The sequence below is a fragment of the Passer domesticus genome, chromosome 6 (genome assembly GCF_036417665.1).
Source record: "Passer domesticus isolate bPasDom1 chromosome 6, bPasDom1.hap1, whole genome shotgun sequence".
Classification (NCBI taxonomy): domain Eukaryota; kingdom Metazoa; phylum Chordata; class Aves; order Passeriformes; family Passeridae; genus Passer; species Passer domesticus.
In genome coordinates, this window is record NC_087479.1 from 59,505,996 (window position 1) to 59,533,986 (window position 27,991).

Sequence of the window (27,991 nt, forward strand, 5' to 3'; positions counted from 1 at the left end):
TCGCGAGAGGCGGCGGCGGTGCCGGGCCTGGCGGAGCGGCGGCGGGAGGGAGGCAGGCAGGGAGGGAGGCAGGGAGGGAGGGAGGGAGGCGGCCGCGCCGGAGCCGGAGAGCGCGGGCGGGCGGCGGCCCTTGGCACCCTGCACCCCGCACCCCGCGGCTCCCGGCGCCGCTTCCCCTGCCGCGGAGCCTCTGGGATCGGAAGGGAGCGGCGGAGATCCCGCAGCGCGGAGCGCCCAGGTGGGTTGGGGGTGTCGCTGAGGGCCCCGCAGGCGGCTCCGTGTCGGGGGCAGGCTGGGCACGGCTGGCGTTCCCGGTGCTCGCCTGGCGGTGTTCATTGGTGGCCCCTGCAGTCGCTGCGAGGCCTGTGCAGAGGCAGTGCTGCTGTCTGACAGCCGTCGTGTCATTTGTGAGCACTCATTTACCCTCTCAGACGATTTCATAATGAGTCCAGTTTTGGACTCATCTTTGTTGGGTTTTTTTTTCTGTGTTACCATATTTTATTTGTAGAAAATATCAGCTCTTTCTATGATAAATCTGTCAGGGTACAATTACTTGTTGCAGCTGCCTGTTATTAGTTTTTTTCTTTGTGTTCACTTTTGTCTGTAGCTACCGTGTCTGCGTCTTTTTCCTCTTTATCTCTGGTCCCGTTCAGTGTGTCACTTCAGAACCCTTTTCTTTCAGAGTTTGGATCGAGCTCATCATAGACCTCTCCCAGGTTTGTTCCTCTCACTTGTCTGGCTTCTTTGTCCAAAGGAGTGGTTGAGCCTTGTGTCTTTTTGTTCTTTATTGTTGGCTGCCTCTTACAAATTCGAATACATGCTTAAAATCTGACTTCTCAGTAGCCTTTTGACTGTTGACACTGTTCTCCTTACTTCTGTTTTCCCATATTCTTCATGGATCACCTTCAGTGATTAATTTAAAGAGTACTTAGCTCTGTTGTTGCTTCAGCTTTGTTGATCCTCTCCCTGAAAAATACTTTCTTTTCCTCCCAGGTTTGCCAGAGAAACCCAGTGTCTCAGAGAAACAATTCAAATTATCAATCTCACTGTTCAGAGTTCATAACCTGGTGGTGCACACTTGTTATCTTTTTTTCTGAGCTGAAGCACGTGTCTCTGCATCATCTGGTGCTGGATACCTGGAATTTCTATAGCTTGAACACAAGTACAGTCAAAAGGAACTGGATGATTTTTTTTTCCTTTTTTTTTAATCCCTTGCCCTGTAGTTAGGGAAGACTGTTGCACTGTGTTTGGCAGGTCTGTCAGTGTGTCTTGGACTGAGTCTCTTGCAGAACATCAGAGATTTTACTTTCTTTTCCTATTAAGACCCAGATTGCCACAAGTCTTTGAGTATTACCCCTGGATTTGTACCATTTCTGTCTCCAGACCTCATCTCGCATCCTGCCTGTGCTTGTTGTTGCCCTCTGTGCAGATGGTGCTGTGTGAGGCTGCTCTGGGAAGTGTTCTCAGCACGTTTGTGTGTGTGTGTGTTAATGCCAGGGAACCCGGGGGTTCAGAAAGACAACAAGCTAAAGCAGCTTTCACATCCCACATTAAATTCCTGCTTAAAGCCCACTTGTCCTTTTAGGCACAATTGCATTTGAAAATGGTGAACAGCTGATGTGTGGATGACATTGTGTGTTAAATTAGTAACAGATGTCATCACTGTTGGGTTTTCTGTCACTTTGTTATAAACTGTGTGTTTTTGCAGCTTGTGTGCTTCAGGCTGGGGCTGCTTTGTCCTGTATTCACAGACAAAAATCAGAACCTCATTCTGTGCCAGTTCCTTTCAGCACAGCTTTCCTGCTAGAGGAATCAGTGAAAGTATGTATCTCTTTCAAATATGTCTAAAAGCTAATTTAGACTTCATTTCAGCTGTGAAAACCGCGTGTGTGAATTTCCTTGCTGGGATGTGTTGTCACTGCTGGGTGCAGACCCTGCTTGTTCCTCCAGGAGATGTGGTCGCTGCTCTGGTGCCTGCATCTCGTCCTGGTGCCAGGAGTGGTGGAGCCCTGCCTCTCTCTGTGTGCTGGAGGGCCACCAGTGGCAGTGGCAGTGGCAGGGAGTTGGGTTCTGCTCCTTTTCCTGCCCCGAGAGCCACGATTCTGCTTTTGGAGGGAGAAGCTGCTCCGTTCACTGGGCGTTCCACAGGTGGAGCTGGGCAGGTTTCACACAGAGCCCCAGTGCAGAGGGGAGCTGGGAGTCTTCTGCCTCTTGCTTTTTAGGCTTCTGATGTCAAATAGCTGTTCTGTCATCGTGTTCCCTTTAGGAATTAAAAAGTTAAAGCTTGCAGGCTAGTCACTGCATATCTGTTGTTTATGCTGCTGTAGATAGGAATACCACCAGCTCCCTGTGGCTGCTCAGGTGTTTTTTTTTCCTTTTTTTCCTCATTAAGAGGAGCTTCAGTCCTGCCCTGCTATGTTAATGTTGAGCCTGTATTGCAAAGGATGTCTCTGAGCTGTGCTTTAATCAGTGTCAGTTTGATAACATTTCAGTGATGATGATTTATAAAGCTATTTCATGTGGCTGGATTGTGACTGATGTCTGCACTAGTTTGCAAGAAACTCACTTGACAGGTATGGATTTCCATGGTATGTGGTGTTTGCATTATGAGCATGTGTCCTTTGAACTGTATTTCTTAATTAGGATGTAATGTCACCATGCTTGCATTCCCAGTAAATCTGACTTGGAAGTTCCTTTTTCTTGCTGCTGCTTTTGTGCTTTGATGAGTAGAGGCAGTGAACAGCAGACTGTCACCCCTTACAGAAAGTCTAAATATTTAATCTGAGCCTTGAAGTTTCTTTGTCACAACTAATGCCAGGTTTTGTCCTTGCTGGTGACTTGTGTGTTGGAGCTTCCTGATTATCCTGGGTCACCTTTCCAGTGCACTCTGCTGAGGGAGCAGGTTAGAGCAGAGGAACTTCTGAAACCTGTCCTGCTTTTGGAAATGCTCCTGACCAAAGCTCAGAGCTGAGAAGATGCATGAAGTATTACACGTTAGTTATTTGAATGTTGTCCTCAGTACTGACAGCAGGAGCCGTCAGATCTTTGTTCTACCTGATGAACTGGTGGCCAGAAGACATCTTGGCTCTCTGCCTCAAAATTGCAGGGTATTGTAATCATCATTTTTAGTAAGACTCCAGATTTTTTCAGCCTACAGGTATTCTCAGCAGTTACAGAGTGACTGGCTGGCTGGAAATGCATTGGTGTTGGTTTTGATTAGTTTTACTTCTTCGCTGAAAGATTTCCAGAGAGCATTTTCTCCCCCCTGCTGGTCTGCAGTGCCTTGAAAAATGCAAGTCCTGCATCTCACAGAAGTGCATGTCCACTTCTGTCCAGCACCTGATGTCTGAATCTTCCCTGATCTGCTCAGCAACTTTTGTGCATTCTGTTTGGTCATGGCACAGAACTGAATATGCTTTAAGTATTATTAAAAATAATCTGGCCAACATTTATCACAAATTGGTGTATGATACATCCTTTCATGAGCTCCTTAAGTAGTGCTGTAAACACATTAATTACTGTATTTTGCAATGTCTGGGGTGGCTCTACCACATACACTTTTAACTTGTCAAACCTACTGGGTCTTTACAATTCCCATGTATTTCAGTAGCCTGCAACTTTCATAAATTAGTGATGATTCTGGCTTCAAGTTGATGTTATCAAATCTGAAGTGTTCTAGCTGTCTGTGCTGAAAGCTTTGAAAATTAAAGTCTGCTTCCTGATTCCCTATTATTCCCTGTGATGATTCTCTGGAGTATTTGCTTTCTGCAGAAGGGTATGAAATCATTCTGTACACCTGGAGAATTACTAATTAGCTGATCAGAATGTCAACCACTTTGGCCAGTATGTCAGTGTTGTGTGATCTGCTGAGGGTATTTGGATTTGATTCTCTATTTCATGTGCTCCCAGAGCCTTTTCCCCTTCACCAGCATTTCAGATGTGGTTCCTTGTTTTCATGGAAGGTTTAAAATAGTATTTGGGGCCAGGTACTCTTGCAGGGATTGTGTTGTTTTTGTTTTTTTTTCTTGCACACAAAGAATGTTCCTCAAAACATGCTTTGTTTATTGCCTGCCTTGTGAATCCATGCAAAAAAAAATCCCAAAAAACAATCCACAGCTGAAACGTTATTTTCTGCTGCAGGAAAAAGTGGGTTTGCAGAAGTGTTTAAAAATTAATCAGGATGACTGGTTAGTTACTTCAGAGTTTATGCAGCATTTTCTAATTGAAAAAAGAAACTCTTTTCAACAGAGCAAAACAGAAGAGTTCTTTGTTTATAGTCTTTAGTCTAAAGGTTTGGTAAAACTTACAATTGAGACGTACATTTATTTATACTCTGCACAAAAGCACTATCAGCAGTGGTCAAGGAGAAAAAATTGGCTGTGTTACAGCAAATTGTTTTTTAGAGTAGTGTTAATTGTTGAGGTCCCTGGAGTGGAGGATGGAGGGAAGAGTGTTCATAGTGTGACATGCTTGGAACTAAACAGGCAGTTTCAGGAGATGCAGCTTTGGACACTTGGGATTGCTTCCCTTCTTCTCATTCGTGTGCCCTGGTGCTGAGTTGGGTGCCAGCCTGGCACTTCCTCAGTGACACTGCTGGGTTCCCTGTGAGCTGGGAGAAGGGAATGCTGGTTTTCATGGGAAGCAGTTCCATTTGGTTGTTTCTGGCCTTCTGTGGCATCTCTTGTTTGTGAGGGCTTCAGCGTGGAGCTGCAGGGCAAAGCACACGGGGGAGCTGATCCTGCTCTGAACAGGCTTTTCCTACAAGTGCGTGTGGACCTGCTTCTTCCTGTTGAATTCTCATTATAACAAAGATGGGGAGGAGGCAGAGAGTGTGAGACAATTTAAGGAAGTAGCTTTAAATTGGTCTGTCAGCTGCAGTTCTCATAAAAACAGCTGCTTTTGCACATCTTTGGAGTGCAAAAGCTAAATTCAGATATTGGCCTCTATGCAAGGAATCAGAACTGGGTGCTGGGTGCCTCTTTATCCTAGGGCACCTGCTTTGGTGTGTACCTGAGAAGGTGAGGTGGCTGTCTCTTAGATAGTCTTAAAGGGAAGAAAGGGTTTATGGAAAGAAGCAAAAGCTTGTAAAGAAGTGTGTGGAGTTGCTGTGGTGCTTTGGCAAAGCCTGGAGTGGAAGCAGGGCTGGGTGGTGGCACGGTGGGAGCTGTGGTGTCCCTGGCCACTTCTGCTCCTGGCTCTGTGTCCGCAGGCTGCTGTTGCCATGGGCAGCAGGGCTCCTGGTGGAGAGGAGATGCTCAATCCAATGAACAGTTTGTTTCAGCCCAGGATACAAAGTGTCTTTATTCCTGTACGGCTCCTGTGCCTGGTAGGGCACCTCAGCTGGGAAGGACTGCTCCTGGCCTTAGAAACCAGCCTTCCTTCCCCTGGTCTGCTTAATAATACTCTTTCTGTTCTGACACAGGTTGTAGGTTTCTCCTTGTTTCTCCTGATAAATGTGTGCAGATCCTACAACCTTCTCTGTGTAATATTCTCACACATTGACTGTGCTTTGCTAACCTTTTCCTTCCAGGTAAAACAATGAAATGCTTATCAGGTGGTTTTAATGAGAAAGCTGAGTATTTCCTGTAATTTTAAATAAAATGGTTTTTTCCTTTTCCTGACTCTATATGGACACCTGACCATAGGAGTCTTCCAATTAAAGTGCATTTAATTATAGAAACTGTAACAGGAAAAAGACCCAACCCTGTGGTGGAGACTGTATACTTTGTATTAAACCTGGTTGCTTGGGTAAAACGGAACATGAAGTCAAAACTTGGATGCAAGCAACATTTTTAAGAAGCTTGTTCTCTTCTTCCCCTGTAATAAAAACTTTTGGGTCTAAATTTAGCTAGGAGAATCTATATTTGCCAGGATAGCTATTCCATTTTCCATGACTTAAAGGACAGTTTATTTGAGAAGTAACTTTGTTTTAAAGAGGTCTCAGTTGCTTTGGGCCTCACTTCCACATAGAATAAGTTTCATTTAATGTAATACAAGTCTATTAAGGGTGGGGTAAGGTAGAGAGACAATGTTTCTACAATATGTAGCTTAAAATGGAAAAGAAACATTAAATAGACTTCCCATTACTAGGAAGGTTTATCTATCTGTAATTCAATTTTTCCCAGATGTTGTGCAGTCATCAGCTGCTCACGTGTGGCTGCTTTATCGCTTTTGTAACCAGCTCGTTCTGAATTGTCCAACTCTGGTGCCACAAGTGTCACTTAGGGGTGTGATTGAACACCAGTGTGGAGATTGGCTGTCTCTGCTGACAGTCACAGGGTGCTTTGAGCTATGAGAGCATTCTACAGGGAGTTGAACATAACATCAGACCCCACTTAAGGAAGAGTAGCTATTATATCTGTTTTTATTACGTTTTTGTGACTTCTCTGCAAAAGTCAGTGAAACTGGACCACATCAAGTGTTTCTAAGGATTGCTGTTAATTCAGTTTTGTAGTGAGGACTCAGATATAAATGTTAATTCTGTTTTCCTCTTGGTCAGCCATTCAAATCATAAAACTGTTGGTCTCTGTTCTCCACTTGGGATCCTCCTTTGAATTAACTTTTTACATTTGAAAAAAAATCATGATATGTTTGTCTTGTGTTTTATAACCAGTGACTTTTCTGTTTGGACACAGTGAATTTAATTGTTACAAAATTGAATTTGCCTGCCAGCATTTACAGAACTATATTTTTTATAACAAAATACTCTTTTTAGTGCAGGTATCAGCAAAACATGTAAAATATTATTGTCATGCAATTTCTGCTTCAGCGTATCCTGTTTTTCTGTAATCTGCATTTAAAAAATCAAAACCTAACAACGCTAAATTCTGCATGTCTGACTTTTTTTTTCCTGTGTGGCATTACTTAAAGGTAAACACTGCTCTCTTAATGTAGGTTGTGAGTGCTGCATGTGTGCTTTTCAGAGCAGTAGTGTGAGGAAGCTGGCAGTGGAATGGCAGGACGGCCTCATCCTTATGACAGTAACTCCAGTGATCCAGAGAATTGGGATCGGAAATTGCATAATAGACCTCGTAAACTTTGTAAACATTCAAGGTAGGTGCTGTGTCCCATCTATTGCATCTCAAAAACTACACTCAAAGCCCATCGTAAAGGCTACTGTATCTGGTTGTGGCAAGTCCTGTCATAAACGTCGTAATTCTTCTTCAAAGGAACGCTTCTTAATTATTTTAAAAGGTGCTTTCTGACCTGATTTGTCAGCTTCCCCAATCTGTGCTTAGATTTGTTTTGCCATGGGTTGCATTTTAGTCCTTTAAAAACAAACAAAAAAAAACCTAAAAAGGCAAACCTAAATGCCTTGTGTGCATGTCAAAACACATCGGTTGAGTGATTAAATATATGAATTTTTGGGGGTGATTGCTAGGAGTTGCATCCCTAAAAATATGTGCAACCAGTCCATGGTGAGAACTAATAGTTGCTTGCATGCCACTCTCTGTAGCACTTTCTTTGTTAAGCTGTGTGTCATATCTTGCTTTTGCCTGCATCCCTCACAGTAAGAATGTTTTTTTAAAATGCTTCTTGATTTGACAAAATGATGAAATTAATTAGTGTTTTTCCAGTGTAGCGTGTTCAAAAATGAACTAAGCAAAGCAGTTAGTCACCTTGCAAATGTATGAGAAGAAACATATTGCTGGAAAGATATTTAAGCATCCAAATAAGTGTGTATCTTTCAAGTACTTTGCCCTTTTAGGAGTGCTAAATATAACTGAAATGTCTCTGTAAATGAGCTAAAATTGTTAGTAATTCAAGCTTTCCTCCTAGCAAGATAATAGGGAAAGAGCTGAGGAGCATATTCAATATCAGCAACTCATTTCACATTTTACTGGTATAGATGTAGATAAACTGGACTCAAGTGTTGTCCAAAGTATTCTCTAGGCAATTAATACTGTGGGTTGTTTTCCTGCCATTAATTCTTGAATGACTGTGAGAAATTCAAGAGGGCAGGACAAAAGAATGCAGCAGTAATTAAAAGGTTCAGGGGGAGACCCATGTAATTAGAGGCCTGTGCTGTGGATAATGGAGTGGTTAACACAGACCCGAGGAGGGTGGCTGGTGCTGCAGGTCAGGGTAGGTTTGGGGGTGTAGCTTTATAGGGCTGGTGTTTTTATTCAGGGTAGGTTTGGGGGTGTAGCTGTATGCAGCTGATGTTTTTATTCAGGGTAGGTTTGGGGGTGTAGCTTTATAGGGCTGGTGTTTTTATTCAGGGTAGGTTTGGGGGTGTAGCTGTATGCAGCTGATGTTTTTATTCAGGGTAGGTTTGGGGGTGTAGCTTTATAGGGCTGATGTTTTTATTGAGGGTAGGTTTGGGGGGGTGTAGCTTTATAGGGCTGATGTTTTTATTCAGGGTAGGTTTGGGAGTGTAGCTTTATGCAGCTGATGTTTTTATTCAGGTGCTGGTGTAGGTTTGAGGGGGTTAGCTTTATAGGGCTGATGTTTTTATTCAGGGTAGGTTTGGAGGTGTAGTTTTATGAAGCTGATGTTTTTATTCAGGATAAGTTTGAGGAGTGTAACTTAATGCAGCTGATGTTTTTATTCAGAGTAGGTTTGGGGTGTAGCTTTATGCAGCTGATGTTTTTATTCAGGTGCTGGTGTAGGTTTGAGAGGGGTAGCTTTGTAGGGCTGATGTTTTTATTCAGGGTAGGTTTGGGGGTGTAGCTTTATAGGGCTGGTGTTTTTATTCAGGGTAGGTTTGGGGGTGTAGCTTTATAGGGCTGGTGTTTTTATTCAGGGTAGGTTTGAGGGGTGTAGCTTATGCAGCTGATGTTTTTATTCAGGTGCTGCTGTCTGGGGGTGTAGCTTACGCAGCTCCGTTTTTAGGATTCCAGGGTGGCACAGCCTCGGCAGTGAGCAGTGGGGTGGGCTGGGCTTTGTGTGGGGTGAGGGCTGGGCCGTGCCGCCACAGTTCCCTGCTGAGCCCAGTCCAGGCGGTTCAGCTCTGAGCCCCCATCAGCGGGGATTGGAACAGAACCTAAAACGGGTGCGGGGCGGACGAGCCGGGATGGGCTGTTGGGAGCTGGAGCGGGCTCGTCAGCAGCTGCGTCCGAGATCTGACACGTGCTCTCGTGTGACCGGGTTCAGCAGGGAGCCAAGGACACAGCCCTGCTTGTCACCTGTCAAGGACAGGGAAAGCCGGCAACACAAGTCTCCAGCAACATCATGTGGTCAACAGGGCTCTTGGGTGGGCAGCGGAGTTACTGCAATCTGGTGTCAGCAGTTCAGAATTGCCTCTAATCAACAACTTCCCTGAAGGTCCAGAAGCTACTGAGTGCCTTCTGAGACAGGGAGAACCCAAAGGTTAAAGAATGACTTCTTGATCAGTCACAGAAATTATGGGGACGAGCTGCAGTCAGCAGGCAGGTTTGAAATAAAGTGTGGTAGCTGGAAGCTGGGTAAATCCAACCCAGGGGAACAGGACACATGTGTGACCATGTGTGGTCTGGGGTGGATTATCTGTGTTGGGGAAACGTTTCAACAAAAAGCTCTGCAGCTTCCTGCAAAGATTATTTCATGCAGATAGGAGTTAACTCAAGGACATCCATGGCCTGTGCTTTTCAGAAAAGCTGCTGTTGATCATTTAATGCAATCTGAATTAAAGGGTCACGCATCAAAAGGTAGGAAATCTATGTCTTAAAGATAATTGCAGGTACTGGAAATATTTCTGGCAAAATATAATTTGTTTCCAATGCTGAACAGCATTTTTATGGAAACTGTATGGTAGGGACATAGTACTCAAGCTAACATCTGATCTTTCACATTTTTTCCCCAAATAAAGTGTTTTTGGAAGTCTTTGAGAATGAGAATCTAAATAATAATTTGATGTTGTAATGGGATAAGGGATAAATAAGGATAAATATTTTGTTACCTTATTCCTTTGAGATACTGGATTACTTCAGAGAATCTAATTATTGGAAAATGGTGTACTTTATTCAAAAGCCTGAACAAAATAATTGGATTTTGTGTGGCTGAATATGGACATATTACTGTACTTTCTGACTTGAAACTTTTTCATCCAGACAAGTGAAAGTCTATGTGAAAAATACAGTGTGAGGGGAAAAATGCATTTGTTTGCTTAAGTTGTAATAATATAACTAGAACTGTTATGTTAAAAGGTTTGAGTACTCCAGTCTTGTTTGTCTTACTCAAAATACACCTTGTTATCATCGAGAAGGAGAATATTTCTGGTTTGGAAAACATAATGGTGAAATAGGAGCTTTGTAATCAATAATCTCAACAAAGGAATAGTATAGGAGATAGATACTTAGCTTGTCACTTCTTGGTGCTTTTGAGTGTTTAATCCTTCAGCCTTAACATTCTTAAAATAGCTTAGATAATTCTCTTGACTCATAGAAAACACAGTCTAGGGCAGTGAACAGCTCTGTATGTAGGGCTTGTGTGGCAGCAAGGAAAGCCACAGCTCTGTTTGGGGCTGAGGACATGGGACAGAACTGCCCAAAGGGGAATGGATTAAATCCTGGTACAGGTCAGCATTATATCCTGTTCTTTCTAGTTTAGTGAGTGTCCAGTTTTCTAAACCTGCCAAGTTGTGCTGTTGTGTTCTCTCCTCCTCTTTCTTACTTGTTCTGAGATGGTAATGGAATGGAAAACTCAGAAGGGAGAGATGTGGAAAATAAGGACTAAAAATGGAATGCATATGATCCCTGGTATAAATCTGCAGGGCCTATCAGGATGATTTTATATGGTGTTAAAGATGACTAAATTATCATACAAGCAGTCTTGTTTGTCTAAGCTATTACAGAAAATTCTTGCAGATGCTTTTTATTTAAGTACCAGAATAAGATGGAAAAAAAAAGTGTTCAGGAACCATACATTCAATTAATAGTGGTGAAGGTTTAAATGAATGATCTCTGAATTCATATTTTCATTATTAGGTGTTGCTGTTCCATATGTTTTATTCAAATTTTCCTCAGTTATTAGTTTCCCACATGTAATATGTCTATAGTGTTGGAGTTTTTTTTGTTGTTGGAAGACTTTGATTCTAATTCTCTTGCACTGAGTGCTTTTTCTAGAGTTGTGGTGAAAAACCTTTGACTTAAATTTGCCAAAGATTTATCCTGGATTTTTCTAAATCTGCTTCTGTTTTAGTCCCTTTTGACAGTTTCTTAATTGTTCATTCTGTTTAGATATTATTAGATCCAAAGTCTTGCCTGCACTACGGCATTTATGAACAAAATGTGACTCTGCTTTGATTCTGTTGCCATGACTCTTGGTTCTTTGAAAATCTACAGTTGCTTTTTAAATCTTGTAAATAGATGAGGAGTTGTTGTGCAGATGCTAAATGCTGGGATTTTTCACCCCCGGTATTGTTTATGCCTGCTGGGAGGATGCATTCATGGGTTGTGAATGGAAGTACCACGTGCCTCAGCATTCTGTAAAGTACATGAAGCATCACCAGAAGAGTTCCTGTCTCATCTGTGGAAGGAGATCAGAATGTGTAATCTGTTTTCCACTGTGGGACAGGTTTTATTTCTCTTCCTGTGATTTCTGCAGTTGAACATTTTGCAGCATGGGGCAGGCCTGCACAAAGCATGGCATGAAAATAATGAGGCCTGATTTACCAGGGGCTCAGGTCATACTGTGCATCACCTGCTTTCAGTCACTGCAAACATGCCTAATTGCAGCCTGGCACTGGCAGATCAAAATCTCCTCATCCAGGCTTCGTAGGCACCAGGATGGAAAACCCTCAAAAAAACTGAGGTGGGCTGGGAAGAGCTGGTCTTGGAATGCAGAAAAATGGGCTGCACTCAGTGATAGCTTTCAAAAACTCCAGTCTGTTCTTCTTCTGCAAGGTACCCAGTGAGTGGTCTTAGAGTTGTGAGGACTGGGGTATTGATTTCCTTTTTGGTATCCTTCATGTGTGCAATTACAGTTTACTGACACTGCTGAGAAGGGAAACTTAGCAACTTGCAGGGCAAAAGCACACATTAAATCCTCCTGAACTTCTTCAGCACCCAAATTGCCTTCCCCAAATGTGGTCAGGTATTATTTTTGACGGACTTTGGCACATTTAATTAGGACACAAGCACCTTAGAGGTGATTATGCTCAGAACTAGAATTTTTTATGGACAGCACTTCATTGTTTGTACCTCTGAGAATGGAAACTGTAATGGCTACAATAGTTTGTGTTTGGTCCCAGTTCTAAGGAGGATAATATTTCTCTGAGTTTCTTAGTTTGATTTTTATTTAACAACCGTGTTGAAAATGCAGCAGAAATTGGTATATAAATAAAGGCAACCAATGTTCTTTTATGGAAGTCTTGTGTTTGGGAGCTTGGTACAAGTCATAAGGTGTGAATGTGTTCCCTCCTAAAGGTTAAGTCCTTGCTGCTTTAAGAAATCCCTTTGGCAACTGAACACTCCGCTCATGAGATCCCTTCCTGAAATGGAACTGCATTACTAAGAAGTACATTACTCATGGCTGAGAGAGCCCACTGAAGACCAGAATTATGTGAATATTAAAGAATTTTGAGGGTGGAAAGTGTTGACAGAGTTTCTGCTTCGAGCTAAGGAAGATCCCATGGCAGCCCCCAAATTAAGCAGTGAGAATTCTTTCTGAGGGCTTCCTTCCATGGAGCCTCAAGTGAAGTGTGGCTGCTGGACTGTCTCTGTAAGATTTTCTTGGGTGCATGTCCTGTCCTGAGGGGTGGTTTTGTGCGATTTGGGAGCCAGTCCATCCATGGCATGTTTTTTCTGCCTGATGTAGGAGTAAAGAACACATCCTCATTCTGCTGTGGAGAAGACCCTCTTTAGGGAACCAGGGTACTTTCTCTTGCTGTTCTATCAGAGGCAAAAAGTGCCTGAGAGAGGTTTTTCCAGCATGCTTTTCATGCAGCTTATTATAGCCATGTCTTCCTTGGCTTATATTGAAGGGAAGAAAGGGCTTACAAGGTTGATGGTTGTTCTTCCCCTGGGGCATGGGGACGGTGCTTGTGTGAACCATCACAAGACCCTGAAAGCAGGAGAAAATTCACTGGTTCGGGTAATTGAAATTGCATGAGCAGAAATCTTCCTTCCATGTGTAAAGAGCTGACTCTTCAGCCTGGAGTGCCAATGTTCTCCTGCCTTTTTAATCACAAGTCTCTTGTTTTTCCTACTGACTTCCCTCTTTATTACAGTAGTCATTTGCTGAACAATCCTCCTCATTTCTTCAGCTTGCATCACGTTTTAATTTCCACCCTACGACATCTTGATTGTTATTTATTGTAGGACTTACTTCTAAGCTATTCCTCCAGTGTATTGTGACTCCTTAAAACAGCCTGCAGACATCTAAAAAGAGTAATTTAAAGAAAGCTGTCTCATAGTGCCTAGTTATCCTCCCGCCAGAAAATCTTTAGAAAATTTTCCCAACTCGTGTATTAATTTGCTGTGCTGCTTTTTCTGCTTGGTGGGCTCACCTTCATCACTTGTTGATGTGAAAATACACAATGATTTCTGATTGGTGAATGAACTGATTAATATAGTTATATACTAACGATGGAGAGTAATTTTTCCCTAGGTTAAACTTGCTGGAAAAGTGGTGCTTGTAGTTAAAAAATGGAGGTTGTGCTGTTCTCAAAAGGCTCTTGATGTACCTGCTTATGAAGTCAGTGTCAGGTGAATTAAATTTAACTGTTAGTGCAGGCAGCCGCTCCGGGAGCAGCGGGCCCGTGTCCCCGGGGAGCAGCGGGCCGTGTCCCCGGGAGCAGCGGGCCCGTGTCCCCGGGAGCAGCGGGGCCCGTGTCCCGGGGAGCAGCGGGGCCCGTGTCCCGGGGAGCAGCGGGCCCGTGTCCCCGGCGCGGGGCCGTGTCCCCGGGGAGCAGCGGGGCCGTGTCCCCGGGGAGCAGCGGGCCCGTGTCCCCGGGAGCAGCGGGGCCCGTGTCCCGGGGAGCAGCGGGGCCCGTGTCCCGGGGAGCAGCGGGGCCGTGTCCCCGGGGAGCAGCGGGGCCGTGTCCCCGGGGAGCAGCGGGCCCGTGTCCCCGGGGAGCAGCGGGCCCGTGTCCCCGGGGAGCAGCGGGGCCGTGTCCCCGGGGAGCAGCGGGGCCGTGTCCCCGGGGAGCAGCGGGCCCGTGTCCCCGGGAGCAGCGGGGCCCGTGTCCCGGGGAGCAGCGGGGCCCGTGTCCCGGGGAGCAGCGGGGCCGTGTCCCCGGGGAGCAGCGGGGCCGTGTCCCCGGGGAGCAGCGGGCCCGTGTCCCCGGGGAGCAGCGGGGCCGTGTCCCCGGGAGCAGCGGGCCCGTGTCCCCGGCGCGGGGCCGGCGCTGCCTCCGCCCGCCCGCCCGCGCGGGCCCAATGGCTGCGGGGTCGCACGTCAGCCGCGCCGCACGCACCGTGAGTCAGGCTCCAGCGGCTGCGGAGCTGCGGGCGCTTATCCTGCAGCCGCTGCGATGGAGGGAAAAGTGAGCCTCGCTGACGGTGCCGTGGACTTCTGAAGAAATGATGGGAATATCAAATATGCTGAACTTCACAAGTAATGCCAAAGGATGCTGATCTGGCTTTCAAAGCTGCCTTTTTGGAAGGGACAGAACTCCTTTGTGCTCTGATTCCGAAATTGTTCCCGTGCTTCTGTGTTTCCTCCCTGATAGAGACGAGAGGAAGGTGCGTATTTGTTAACGGGAATAACGTGTGGGCATTACTCAGGAGAAGAACGGGGAAAAGGCAAAGTGCTGTCCTTTGTGTGCACAGGTCAATTGAAATGTCTGCTGACAAAGAACAGGCTTGAGGGGGAGGAAGAGGGGCATAAGCGCTGTCGTTGTGTAAGTCCTGGCAGGATGAGCAGAAGGGATTTCTTCTAAAGCCTCGGAGCATGGCAGCTGTAACTTAGTGCACAGATAAAGCTCTATAGCCTGATTCTGCAAGTGTTGATTATGGGAATAACTACCAAAGGATGGATCTAAGTTTATATTTTAAGGCGAGTTAATATAAGTTTTAGAAGATAGATGGAGGAGAAAAAGGGTAAAAGTCTTGGTTAATTTTCCAGTGCTGTGGGTTCTTTTTTCATTTATTTAAGGTTTCAGGGTGGGTTTGGGAGTAATAAGTATATTGGTTAAGTACCATAATTCTGTGTAGACACCAGCTCGTTGTATAAAACAAGTATATTTATTGGCAGTATTCAGTAGGATGCACATGGAGCTTTTATGTTGGAATACATGCTAATTGTCTTGGCAGTAGGATTAATTCAGTCTAATGACTACTTCTAATAATTAGTAATATATTCAAAGCAATCTGTTGTTATGTATAAAGACAAACTGAAGCTCTTCTTCCACAGATGACTCCAAAGCATCATTAAATTGAACAGCATTTACATTTTTTAAAAACAGCTCTTCCCTTAACTACAAAAATAGGAAGCGTTACCAGTATGACAAGTTGCCATTTTCATGGTACTTTTTTTTCCTTCCTTCACATCATATTAAATAATTTGCTTAAATAAGACCTTGAGCTTATTTGGTTTTCTTCATGAGACAACTGCTTTTAAAGAAAATGCCTCATTCCCTTACAAAGACAGAACTTCCTTGATCCCTGTCTTAGAGGGAAAATAATTTCTATGACTGCCTTAAAGTTCTTGAATGGGTGTAGTGCACGTGTTCCAATGTTCCTTTGAAACCAGGGAAAAATGAGTATTGAATTTGTGAATATTGCCAAAATACATGAATATTCATGAGGTTTAGTTGTTTTGGTTTGGGTTTGTTTATTTGGAGGGGGAGGGCAGGGAGAGTTTGTTTCTTTTTTCCCCTGTAGGAAAGTAATTGATAAAGGAAGATGTTCTTCCCTTTCAGAAACTTTAGGGTACTAGGTGACCTTACATATATGGGGCTTTTTCCAGCTTTAGTGAATGAAGGGATGAGGGTTTAAAATGGTGTTTTCTTTGTTTCTTCTCCTCTCTTACACTTTCAAATTAAATGCAATGTGTCCTTCAGCATACAGGAGAAAATTCTGTTTACGGGTTGGGGCTGTGCCTCATGGCTTCCACAGCCCAGAGTGCAGCTGCTGGTCATCAGCTGAGGAATCCATTGCAAGCTGACTTTGCAAACACTTCTTTTCAGGGTGAGATGGTCCTTGTAGCTTCAGATCTTTCTTGGAGGCTTGAAGTCAGGCTCTGTGCAGGCTGCACTCGGTGCTGTGGCTGAGGTTTGGGTGAATACAGCCTGGTGGCCGTGGCTCCTTGGCACTTGCAGTGTTCCACTGCTGTTGGAGGAGTCCTGGTGGTGTGTCTGGTCTGTTCCTGCTTGCCTGTTCTTCAAACAGGGCAGCTCTGCTTTGGCCAGTCCCGTGTCCACTGGTGTAGAGGGTAGGAAGCTGCAACAGCACGGCTGTGGAACTCCCAGTGAATGCCAGTTTGTCTTGCCCTCCTCACTGGGGCCAGGTTTGTCCTTAGTCCCTCACATTGCTGGTGTGCAGTGAAGGCTTTGTGCCCTCCCTGCAGAAACAACCTCCTGGCCCCACTGGCTTTGTTAGGGGGGGAGAAGAGGACGTGACCAAGTCCTTCTATCAAATAAATCAAAATTACTTGGTAGTTCTGATGCCTTCCTTTTTCTTTGAACACTTGCAACTTCTTCTAAAGCCTCTTTACAGGAAAATAAAAGTCACAAGTCTTCTTTCATATGTACTGGCCACAAATGAGCTCCTTTTTCAGAGTAACAACAGAGCAGCTCAGGGACTCAACTTTCCTAGTCAGGTCTCACAGGGTAAAGCCACGCCTGTCTATTTTGATATGCTAAGCTTCACCTCTGTATTTTCTCTTTGTTCAGATTTAAGCTCATGTTAGTTTTCTTGTTCACTGTAGAACAAAGTTTTATTCAGGGGGTAGCAGTGATCCAAGTGCTCATGCTGTTGAACACATGGAAGTTCAAGTTTGTGGGCTGCATATCCAACAGACCAAAGAACTATTTTTTGTGAACCGTGACTCAACGGTGATGAGATTTAAGATTGACATTTTAGATGGCTGTTACTAAGATGAATGAAGATTCATGATTCAGCCAGTTTCTTTCTCAAGCCATGCTGCTTGAATTCTCAAAAACCTTCCAGTTCTGGCTTTTGTCTCGTGACTAATAGATGATGTGTGGGTCTCACAGTTATCATCAATCTGTACATTAAAGGAGGGAAGTGCAACATAGGAGTTAGCAAATGAGTGCTGTGGCCAGCTGCAATTTGAACAGCCCTTTGAAATTATTTACTAATCTGTGTTTCAGAAGCAGTTGATTTACTATTCAAGGATCGTGTCCTCCTCCAGCTGGCAGCCTCTGCCTCTCGCAGTGTGGTGTGCTGAGCTGAATTGATGGCCCAGGCTCCACAGGGATGGCCGTGGCTGGCAGCAGGAGCAGGATAGAGTCTCTGAGCCCTGCCCCTCTCCTCCAGGCTTGCTGGCTGCTGGCAGCAAGGCAGAAGCAGCCCCACTGAGGGAGGCACAGCTGTGCCTGCCATGCCCTTCCTTGGGCACGGCTCAGGAGGAAGCGTGGTGCCAGCTGAGTCAGTGTCGCTTCCTGTAGCACCTGTTCTTATCAGCTCCTGGAACAGATCATTAACTAGGGCTTGCCCTGCTCCATGGGAACTCTGAGTCACTGCTTGGAGGGTAATGGGGCTTTAGATGGCTTTCTGGATTAAGAATCACATTTTAATTGCCTTCTCTGTTAAAGGGGAATTCGTGTTTGCTCTGCCAAAATGTGTGATAAGGCTGCATCCCATTACGTTGATTCAGTTTCATTTTCTAGTGTGTTTCCCTTATTTAAAGCAAATAGAGCTCTTTAGTTCCCGAGAAACAGTGAGTCATGCATTTTGATACTATAAAATGTGACACCTGCAAAACTCTGTTTTCTCACAGCATGGTTGGAAATGTTATCAGGTCTAGGATCAAAGCTGTGCTTCAACAGAGGCCTGGTCACACGAGGCTTTATGGGGATTTGCAGAGATGTTTTGTCACCAGACTGCTATGTAGGTGTTTGAGTACTCCACACATACACACCCTCTTTTGTGGCACCCTTGATTATACCATAGCATGCAAATATAAATGCACAGATGAGATACAGAGGTTCTTTAAAAAAAAAAATCACCATTTTTTGTAAGTTTAGCTGTAGTAGTAATGAATATTGTCATGTTTAGACTGGGGATAGACTTTGGTCTTGAATTTGAGACTGTAATCCATGTTTCTAATAATTTGTGGGCATATTTTGTGTCTATTAAAGTGGTTACATTATGTATGTGTATATCTGTCTCAAAGGAAAGGTGCAAAGATTTTCCTAAATTGTTGATATTGTTTTTGGCTTTTGTTGGAGGTTTGCAGATCTCACTCTTGCAGACTTTTGCACATTTCACTTTCAAAATAAAGAATTTGCTTTTCTCTAATAGACACGTAAAATAAGTAAGGAGACATGCTAGCCATGCTGAAATGTTATAAATTTTAATAACTTAAGAACTGCATTGGAAGTCCTCAGGAAATTTCCTTTTAATGGAGTGCTTGGGTCATTATTCTTGGACCCAATAATTATTATATCATTCTGTAAATCTGAGTGTTTTCAGCCAGAAGCAAGGCTTGCAGTTCTTTTCCCTTATTCAATAGACCTTTGGCTGACTCCACATCCCAAAGATGCATTTCTTACTGCAGCACATTTTAAGCTTGGCAGGAAACAGGATTGCAGTAGATTCCCTCTGCACCAAACTTGTGCTTTGTCAACAGGAGATCCTGCCCTCATTCCGGCAGGACATGGAGAAGCTCCTGTGCCCTAGTGAGAGGTTCATTTCTGACTCCTTGCCTTGTGCTAAACACTCATCTGTCACAGCCTCTTTGTTCTCAGTTAAGCTTCTCTTCTTATCAGTCTCTGAAACCTGGAACTGCAACATCTCATGCTACTGGAAAGCCTTGATTATTTATTTTATTATTACTTCCAAGCAACCTCAAAAGAGGACACTGCTCAGTCTGCTTGCCCAGTGAATGCTTTTCTCTTGCTTGTCTTAGCCAGGCCATCATTCTTACCTCTCTGTGTTCTCCTGCAGCATTTCTGCAGTCATGATTTCAGGCCTCTTGGCAGGCTGCAAGCAGCTGGGCATTGAGGTTCCTCTGGGAAATTGTGGCTCTGCTTTGTCTGGCAGACCTTGCAGCTGTGCAGGTGTCTGTCTGGGTTATCCACTACCTGAGGCTTTGGGAATCTCTTCAGTTAAGCCCAGAAATAAGGAGTGTTCTCATGCCCACGCTTGAAAGGCAAACAGCAAAGATCTGCATTAGGAATTGTGGTGGGGTGCAAGGACACAGATATGTCTGTGCTGTCCAGACATAAATTTGTCTGTTTTAGAGAGTATAAATAGAAGAGATAAGGATTTTTGGTAAATTCAACAATAGCTGTTGCATGTTAACTTTTAATTTTTAGATAGTTTCTGGGAGTTGTGGGATCTCAAAAGTGACTAGTTTTGTTAGTTTAATAATTACAAAATATAATTGATATCTTAAATTGAGTAATGTAACTTAATCACAGTCTAAAACATCTTAAACTATTATTAAATTTGCTGGTTTGGAACAAATATCCTACTTGTTACTGACAATCTGGTAGGTTGTGGCTGTGATAGTATAGTTCATGTCTGGGTTGTAGTGGCTTACTATTGTTCTTTTTAAGAATAAGTGAAAATTTAAAACAGAATGTGCAGAAACAAACTCTTGGCTGGTGTGTCTTGATATATCCCCTCATTTAAGACTGACTACCTTTGCAAAGGGCAAGTTGCAGGAAAAGTGTAAAGTCAGCCTGTGGCCTGAGAGGGTTTTGCCAAAATAGGTTGCATTGGAAAAAAAAAAAAAAAAGATTCCTAACTTCTAATTTCATTCTTTGATGAGAACATTTAATTTAATAGTAAGAATAATTTAAAAAAAGAAGCTTATTTGTATTTGACCTACCCATTCTGAAAGAGATTTGTGTGAATGCATCTTCACAGGCAGGCTCAGCTGATCAGGGGCTGTCTCTGTAAATCACACAGCAGCAAACAGGTAATTCCTGCTGCCTACTTAATGTTACAAGTAATTGTAAATACAAACATGAGCACAATAAAGAAAATGGAGCTGGATAATCCTAATCTTGGAAACATCTCCATGGAGTGTGAATGCCTTGAAAATTTAGCTGTGTAATGTCTGTGAAACTTCGGAATGCTGAACATGTGCCTTATTTCTGCTTTCAGCACCTCATCCCGTGTTGCTAAAGGAATAGACTACAGCAAAATGAGCCTCCATGGTGCGAGTGGTGGACACGAGAGATCGCGGGACAGGCGCAGATCCAGTGACAGATCTCGTGACTCATCCCACGAAAGAGCAGAGTCTCAGCTCACTCCATGCATCAGGAATGTCACTTCACCTACAAGACAGTATCATTCTGGTGTGTGCAGATCTCTGCCATTGCAGGACTAAAATTCTCTACATTTGAGTACTGTTTTGTTAAAGGAATACAATAAAAAGTGTTATTTGCTGATGGCACAATATACAGATCTCTTACATGTGCCCGGGGCTGGGAATGCCCTTCTTTAATGGGCTATAACTTTTTTTCCAGTCTGCCATGTGTATTCCTACATGATGCTCTTATTTAGTTCAAATCACAAGAGCAATCTAATTTTTATAAGATAATTGACTGAATACATTCCCCCTATAGGGTCTAAGTATTTGGAAATAGAGGAAATAGGGATTTTTTCAAGTGACAAAATATGGTTTGTTTCTTTGAGCTGTAGTACCCACTGTGATGCAATAGCTTCTGTGTTATGTTGAGTTCCCTTTTCAGTACTGGAGTAGTAAATTTTCTTTGTAAAGACTTTTGGGAAAGGTGAGGTGGATTTGATGTCTAGGTAATACAGACTTTGGAATCTCATAAATGGGCAATTATTTTTGAAGGTTTTTTTAACCAGAATAGATTTAACCAAAATAATTTGTACTTAGCTTCTCAAATGGATGTGTTTTCTGCCCAGAAAGACACCAACTACATAGGACTCATGTAAATCTCTAATTTCATTTCCTTTTTTTTCTCCTTCCACCTCGTCACCACCGAAGATCGCGAGAAGGACCACAGTTCATCTCGGCCCAGCAGCCCCCGGCCCCAGAAGATGTCCCCCAATGGTTCTGTTGTCAGCATGGGCACCAGCAGCAGGAACAGCAGCCAGTCCAGCTCAGATGGCAGCTGCAAGGCTGGTGGGGAAATGGTGTTTGTGTATGAAAATGGCAAAGAGGGAGCTCGGAACGTCAGAACGTCCGAGCGAGTAACGCTCATCGTGGACAACACCAGATTTGTTGTAGATCCTTCCATCTTCACTGCACAACCTAACACAATGTTGGGCAGGTTTGTATCTGTTTTGGTTTTGGTTTTTTCCTTAGTCCCCAAATGTTACAGAGTGCTGGATATTTAAACTGTTTGAATAGCCATTGGACTCATATTGCTGCATCTGATCTTGCTCATGTTAAATATTACCAGTTTGCAAATGTCTTTAAGTAAAAATTGAATGCAAGTGCTCTGGTTTTGGCAGGGAAGCCAAGAGATGTCTATTACCTAGAGATGACAGCTGATAAATAAATTACCATTTCATGATGTTCCCATTTCTTTCTGTTTTCCTGGGCATTGTTTCTATGTTCAGTCTGCCTCACTCTTCCTCATTTTCCAAGCTAGGTGCTTCATAAAACAAAGTGGCATAGCAAGTGTAGACAATCTCTTTCAAAACAGCAAGGAGGAAAATCCTGAAGGAATTTATTTTGCTTAGTGGGCCTACCCTGACAATGTTCAAGCTCAGCCCATTTATCTTCTGAAATGTCAAATAATCAGTGTAACAGCCCTGAGCCACTCGGCGGAGAGGCTGAATGCTCAAAATGATCAACACTTGAGCGCAAGTCCGCAATATGTGTGTAATGTTTCCTGTAGAAACTATAATGAGCAACATATTAAACATGTTTGCTTGGTGGGAAAAGATTCAATACTTGACTTGCTCAAATTCTCCTTGGTTTTGCCTTGTCCAAATGCAGAGGGCAACCACTTAAAATCTTGCTTCAAGAAAGAAAAGAAAGGTTTGTCTGTGTCACTTTGGATTTGGATTTTCATTAAAATACAGCTATTTCTCAGCACACAAGGATATAATCATATTTAAAATACACATATATAAATCTCTTTGTCACACTACAGGTAATAAATGTGATTAAACAATTTCTGCTCTGTTAAAATCACTGCAATGTGGGATAAATAGTACCTTGGATCCCTGTTTTGTGAAAGGTTGGGTGAGTCACAGAGAAGGCAAGAAATGCTTCTCTGTCTAAACTGTCAAAGGAAATAAATGGAAGTAAGAATCAATAGAATTAAATAATTAATTTAAAGCAGTTGTATATTATACAATACATGCATACATATAAATATCCAGACAGACTGGAAGTATATCAGCTGAAAAGAAGCAATGAAATAATTTCCTTTTCCATGCCCAGCCTCAGAGTAGGTGATGCTGCCTAATGCACTGGATTTTTTGTACATGTGTGATGCTGAGTTATTCTCCCTTTGGGATTGGTTCAAGGAACAAGCTTATTTTATCTTCTGCTAATTGAAAAGTAGGTTAATAAAAATACGGAAATAGTGCTCTAACACACAGGTTATTTATAAACCCACTTTCCCTCAATGTCAGTCTGCAGGACAGTAAGCAGGAGCAGCTTGGGAGGTAAAAGTAGCTATAATAAGAATGTATTATTTGCCTTAAGCCTGTATCCTGTTAGACTATGTTTTTCTAAATATTATTTCTTGTAGGGTGGTCAGAAAGGACACGTCAGATCATGAGGTGAAAAACGTAATCCCAGCTGAACAGAATGCACTGCTTTTTCTATACAATTTCTTGCATTTTATTTTTCTTATTTACAAACAAGGAAACCATAGTGAGGAATTCTAACCCAAATTACTTTCATTTTTGAGCAGGATGTTTGGATCAGGCAGAGAACACAACTTTACACGGCCCAATGAGAAAGGAGAGTATGAAGTTGCTGAAGGAATTGGTTCCACTGTGTTTCGTGCTATTCTGGTGAGTTTTTAGGGGCAAATACTGTTAGGACAAGCACTGTTAAGAAGTAAAACCTCTTGGTTTAACCTAGCTTGCATATCTAGATTTTGTGGAAGGCACAGATACTGCTCTTTATATTGTTTGGTAGAGGGGGGAAGATGCTTGATATGAGCCCACTTTTCCTAGACATGAACACATGACAGTCAGGGAGAAAAAAAGTACTCGAGAAAGAAACCAAAAAGTTACTGCTGCCAGCAATCAGTTCACCTTTTCCTACGCATTTAGTTCACCAAATTCAAGTATATTCTGCCCTTCTAGAGTTGAAATTAGGTGAAACAGAATACTGGAAGTGAACTTCACACAGCTAACAGGAGTAAAACAAACTTCAGTCTGAGATGGAAATGGCCCCTTATTGAATATCCACACAAGGAAGCAGAGCTGCTGGACTGCTTTGTCAGCAGCCTCAGAATGGGAAGAGCTCAGTGCAGTACAGATAAAAGACAGCAAAATTATCAGTATTAATAGTTGTCACTTAAATGACATTTTTAACCAGAACTCACTGCTCTGAAAACTGATAAATTTGAGGACAGGAAGATTCACAAAGTTTAACATTTGCTGCTGTCTTACATTTTGGGGGCTTTCTTTGTGGAGAAGGTATCATGAATGAAATGATGCAATGTTTCTGCTGGTGGATGTTGTGCATTGTGTTTTTCTTGGTGCATCCTGCAGGATTACTACAAGACTGGGGTGATACGCTGTCCTGATGGGATATCTATTCCTGAATTGAGAGAAGCATGTGACTATCTCTGTATCTCCTTTGAGTATAGTACTATTAAATGCAGAGATCTGAGTAAGTACAGAGTTTATTAAAATAATTTGAGTTATACAAATTGACTTAAGTGCGTGTGTGTTAGTTCTAAATCATGTCCTTTATTGAGATAAAGAAGATGGCTGGCACTACATGAATAAAATCCATCCCTTTTTATCTCTTATGTAATAAAGCCCTAAAACCAATGGATTTATGTTCTTTGAAAAATAATGTCTGATATTTCAGCATCTAATTCTGTGCCATGGTCACCCTGTGGGATACTTAGCTCTGTGATTGCATTTGCAGTACAGATACAGTAACATTCAGTGGTACCTTTTTTGCAGAGGACAGGGAGGATAATTTTTCATCTCCTTGCTTAGGAGAATGGGGCTGTCTCCCTGGTGGCAGTAGCACAGCTTTGCTGCTGGAGTGCGTGCTCCAGGATTCCCAGCACGTGCTGTTCTCTCCACTCCTTCACCCTGAGCACAGCCCAAGCCTTGGCCTGTGCCTCCCTGTGTGCAGTGCAGAGCCAGCCTGTGGCATTCCTGCTGGGAATGCTGTGCAGGACCCCAGTGCCTTCCCTGGCAGTGCCACCCACCCTGCCCCATGCCCGAGCTCTGTCCTTGCAGGGATTTAGCAGCGCCTGCCCTGGGGGCTTTGAGAAGCTTTGGTTTTAAGCTGCTGCTTATGAAGAGTGGGTTGTGTGCTCTGCTCTCCCAGCAACTGGCCTAAACGAAGTTTCTTTTAGGAAAACCAAGAGCAGCCTTGCACAATTACCAAATATTTAGCAGTAGTGGAATGCACAGGAGGTCTCAAAGTCTGCCCAACACTATGTTAATATCTGCAGGACAGGCTGGTAAATATTCAAACGAGGTCTGAACCTACATAAGCTCATAGGCTGTCTTTGCACCTGTCTGCAGTAATACTACAAGATGAATAGATCTACTCTTTCTTACTGCTGCCTTCATCTCTTTACCAAGCCCTCAAATGTGCCTATGCTTCAAATTTTCTTCTAGGTGCTCTCATGCATGAATTGTCAAATGATGGTGCTCGCAAGCAATTTGAGTTTTACTTGGAAGAAATGATTCTGCCATTAATGGTAGCCAGTGCCCAAAGTGGGGAGAGGGAGTGCCACATTGTTGTGCTGACAGATGATGATGTCGTTGACTGGGATGAAGAGTATCCCCCACAAATGGGAGAGGAGTATTCACAAAGTAAGTTTATCCTCATTGTTCTCACCAAGCTGTGCTGTGGTAGAGGTAGCAGTGAATGTGCTGATTTAAAGTGGTACAGAAATTAACCTCATAGTTTTAGTTCTGCTTAATATTTTGTTTCACAGAAGCATATGTTGCTTGTTAGCTTCAGATGTAATTAAAAAGAGAAGTTAATTTTTATTAAAAAGGTATTGTTAACCAGTGAGGAGGAAGAAAATACTTCTTCAGAAAGAGCTTGAGGAGGGAAATGGGTAGGAGTCATGTTTACTGTGGGAGAACAACTAGAAGTTTTTTTGAGGAAAAACCAAATGTTACTATTTTTGGAGTATTACAGTTGTGTGGATGATGAGTTTAAGCACCTGTAAATGGACTGTACTTCCCTGCTAGATGTGCACCCAATCCATTCCCCAGTATCTTCAGCTGCTTTTCTCTAGAGTTCTTTAATTTCTCCCCCTCTTCTGAAAACAAAACAGTGGAAAAGATAACCTTTTGTGTTTTAAGGCTAGAAGAATAATATTTGAATACAGGGATTTTTTTTCTCATTAAAATGTATTTTTAGTTATTTACAGCACAAAGTTGTATAGATTCTTCAAATACATTGAAAATAGAGACGTGGCCAAATCAGTTCTGAAGGAAAGGGGGCTCAAGAAGATCCGCCTGGGCATCGAAGGTAAGGGAAGCATTGCTTGTGCTCTCCCTCGTTGGCCTTCAGGCTCTGCTGCACTTCTCTGCTGCATGGCTTTCTCTGTAGCTGGAGAAGCACGGGCTCAGTGTTGTCTTTCCTGCTGAGGCTGGTGACAGAATGGCCAGAGGGGGAATGGTACCAGCTGGAAACCTGACTGGGCTCCAGACTGGTGTCCAAGCTGTGGGCTCTGTGCAGACAGCTCAGGTGCTTTCTACTGCCTTCATGACCTGCATCTCACGCCCTTTGCCCTTTAGTTTGCACAAAATTTTCTCTGTGCTTTGTACAAATGCTTTGTTACTTCAGACAGCTTTGGGTATAGTGTTCCTGGGCTGTATTCTTTTCAGGTTGCAAAATGAAAAATGTCATGTTAAGTGTCAGGCAGACATTTTCTTTCAGGAAGTACAAAACTATCCAGTGGATCAGTGAAATGAAAAGAAATACTGATTTGAAATAAACATCATGTAAGTCAGGAGGCTGCTCTGTAATATCTGGCTGAGTAATCTGATTTTAACATGAATGTAAGAACTGGATTTCTTTGCATTACATTTTTCTTCTAATTGCTGACCCAGATATTTTAGAATCCAGCCTTTATAATTAGCAGGATTTCTATCATTCACTTAGCAAGTTGTCATAGTTACGTTTGTAATTTGCCAAGAAAAAGCAAATGCTTTTAAGTGCTGAGCCCTAAAATAACTGATTTCAGCTGAACAAGGTGGGAGCCTTTTAGCTAAACAAGAACTGTCCCTGCCTGTAATGCTGGCTAATAGCAGATTATTTCTGCTGGCATTTCTTGGTTTGACAAGGAACAGCTGTGGCACCAAACTGTGGTGCTGGTGCCCTGCACTAATGTGTAAAATGGACATTATTGTTGGGGCACAGGGAGAGGTGACTTGAACACAGCACAACCATGTGCACTGGCAGTGCCAGTGGGGCTGTGCTGTGTCCCTGCAGTGCCTGCGGGGCTGTGCTCTGTGTCCCTCAGTGCTGATGGGGCTGTGCTCTGTAGGGCTGTGCTCTGCGGGGCTGTGCTCTGTGTCCCTCAGTGCTGATGGGGCTGTGCTCTGCGGGGCTGTGCTCTGTGTCCCTCAGTGCTGATGGGGCTGTGCTCTGCGGGGCTGTGCTCTGTGTCCCTCAGTGCTGATGGGGCTGTGCTCTGTGTCCTGCAGTGCTGATGGGGCTGTGCTCTGTAGGGCTGTGCTCTGTGCAGTCAGTGCTGATGTTGCCGTGCTCCTGCCTTTGCCAGGATACCCTACGTACAAGGAGAAGGTGAAGAAGCGGCCGGGCGGGAGGCCGGAGGTGATCTACAACTACGTGCAGAGGCCGTTCATCCGCATGTCGTGGGAGAAGGAGGAGGGGAAGAGCCGGCACGTTGACTTCCAGTGTGTGAAGAGCAAATCCATCACCAACCTGGCGGCGGCAGCAGCGGACATCCCGCAGGACCAGCTGGTGGTGATGCACCCCACGCCGCAGGTGGACGAGCTGGACATCCTGCCCATGCACCCCGCCGCCAGCAGCGGCGAGCTGGAGGCCGAGGGCCAGAACCCCCCGCTCTGACGGCGCTGCCCCACCGCAAGCATGCTCCTGCAGTGGCTGCGCCCGGCTCATGCACCCTGCAGCGCCAGCTTCCCCATTGTGTCCCGGTGTTTAGGATGTTGCAGCAGGACCTGGCACGGCCCCAGGGGATGCCCGGCCGCGCCGGGAGGAGCCAGCCCCGGCGCTGGGCTCGGTGCCGTTCGTGTCTGTGTTTACCAGTAGGTTTGTGACGTTGGTGACTCGTGAGCTGGCCCGGCCCCGCTCCGCGGCCCCGGGAAGCAGAGTGGGAATTGATAGTAGCACTTTACAAATGGTTGAGAAATGGAATTTGAAGCCATTTTTTATAAATGTATTGCACAATACTAACAAAGTGCTTCTATCAAAGGTATTAACTGTACATAGTTTTGCTCTGAATAGATTGACCCTTTTAAAGTTATTGTATATGGTTGAGCACAAAACTACTTACTCTTGGGTTTTTGGATTGAGGACGTGATTCAATGACCCATGTAACATCTTGTTCAAGTTCTTTAGTGAATTTTTTCACTTGTTTGCAGCGTGAGCCATGTTCAAAAATTGTGAACAACGGACAGGGGCTTTATCTTAAATTTTGCCTTAAGCTGTTCACAAATATTTATTTAATACATTTTTCATAAGTGTCATGAAATAGGAAAATGCAAATGGTTCATTCTTCATTTATTAATGATTGTAAACAAGTTTTTCATGCAAATAAAGTTTCCATTATTTTAATGGGCTTGAATTATCT

The 27,991-nt window shown here is 43.7% G+C and overlaps 1 protein-coding gene across 10 annotated transcripts; it reads left to right on the top strand.

The window, feature by feature from the left end:
- The first annotated feature begins 35 nt into the window (after positions 1–35).
- BTBD10 (BTB domain containing 10) lies at positions 36–27,975 on the top strand. 10 transcript variants are annotated; one of them, XM_064426145.1, is made up of 11 exons: positions 36–238; positions 683–716; positions 1,791–1,821; positions 6,895–7,053; positions 20,163–20,356; positions 21,019–21,304; positions 22,907–23,009; positions 23,718–23,838; positions 24,813–25,010; positions 25,570–25,680; positions 26,939–27,975. In XM_064426145.1, exons 4-11 carry the CDS (start codon positions 6,953–6,955, stop codon positions 27,247–27,249), a joined length of 1,425 nt encoding a protein of 474 aa, XP_064282215.1. In that variant the 5' UTR covers positions 36–238; positions 683–716; positions 1,791–1,821; positions 6,895–6,952; the 3' UTR covers positions 27,250–27,975. The 10 variants fall into 10 exon arrangements, with proteins under 10 accessions (XP_064282215.1, XP_064282214.1, XP_064282216.1 ...); XM_064426144.1 differs by lacking the exon at positions 1,791–1,821; XM_064426146.1 differs by lacking the exon at positions 1,791–1,821 and having other exon boundaries at positions 6,924–7,053.
- Positions 27,976–27,991: the final 16 nt, after the last annotated feature.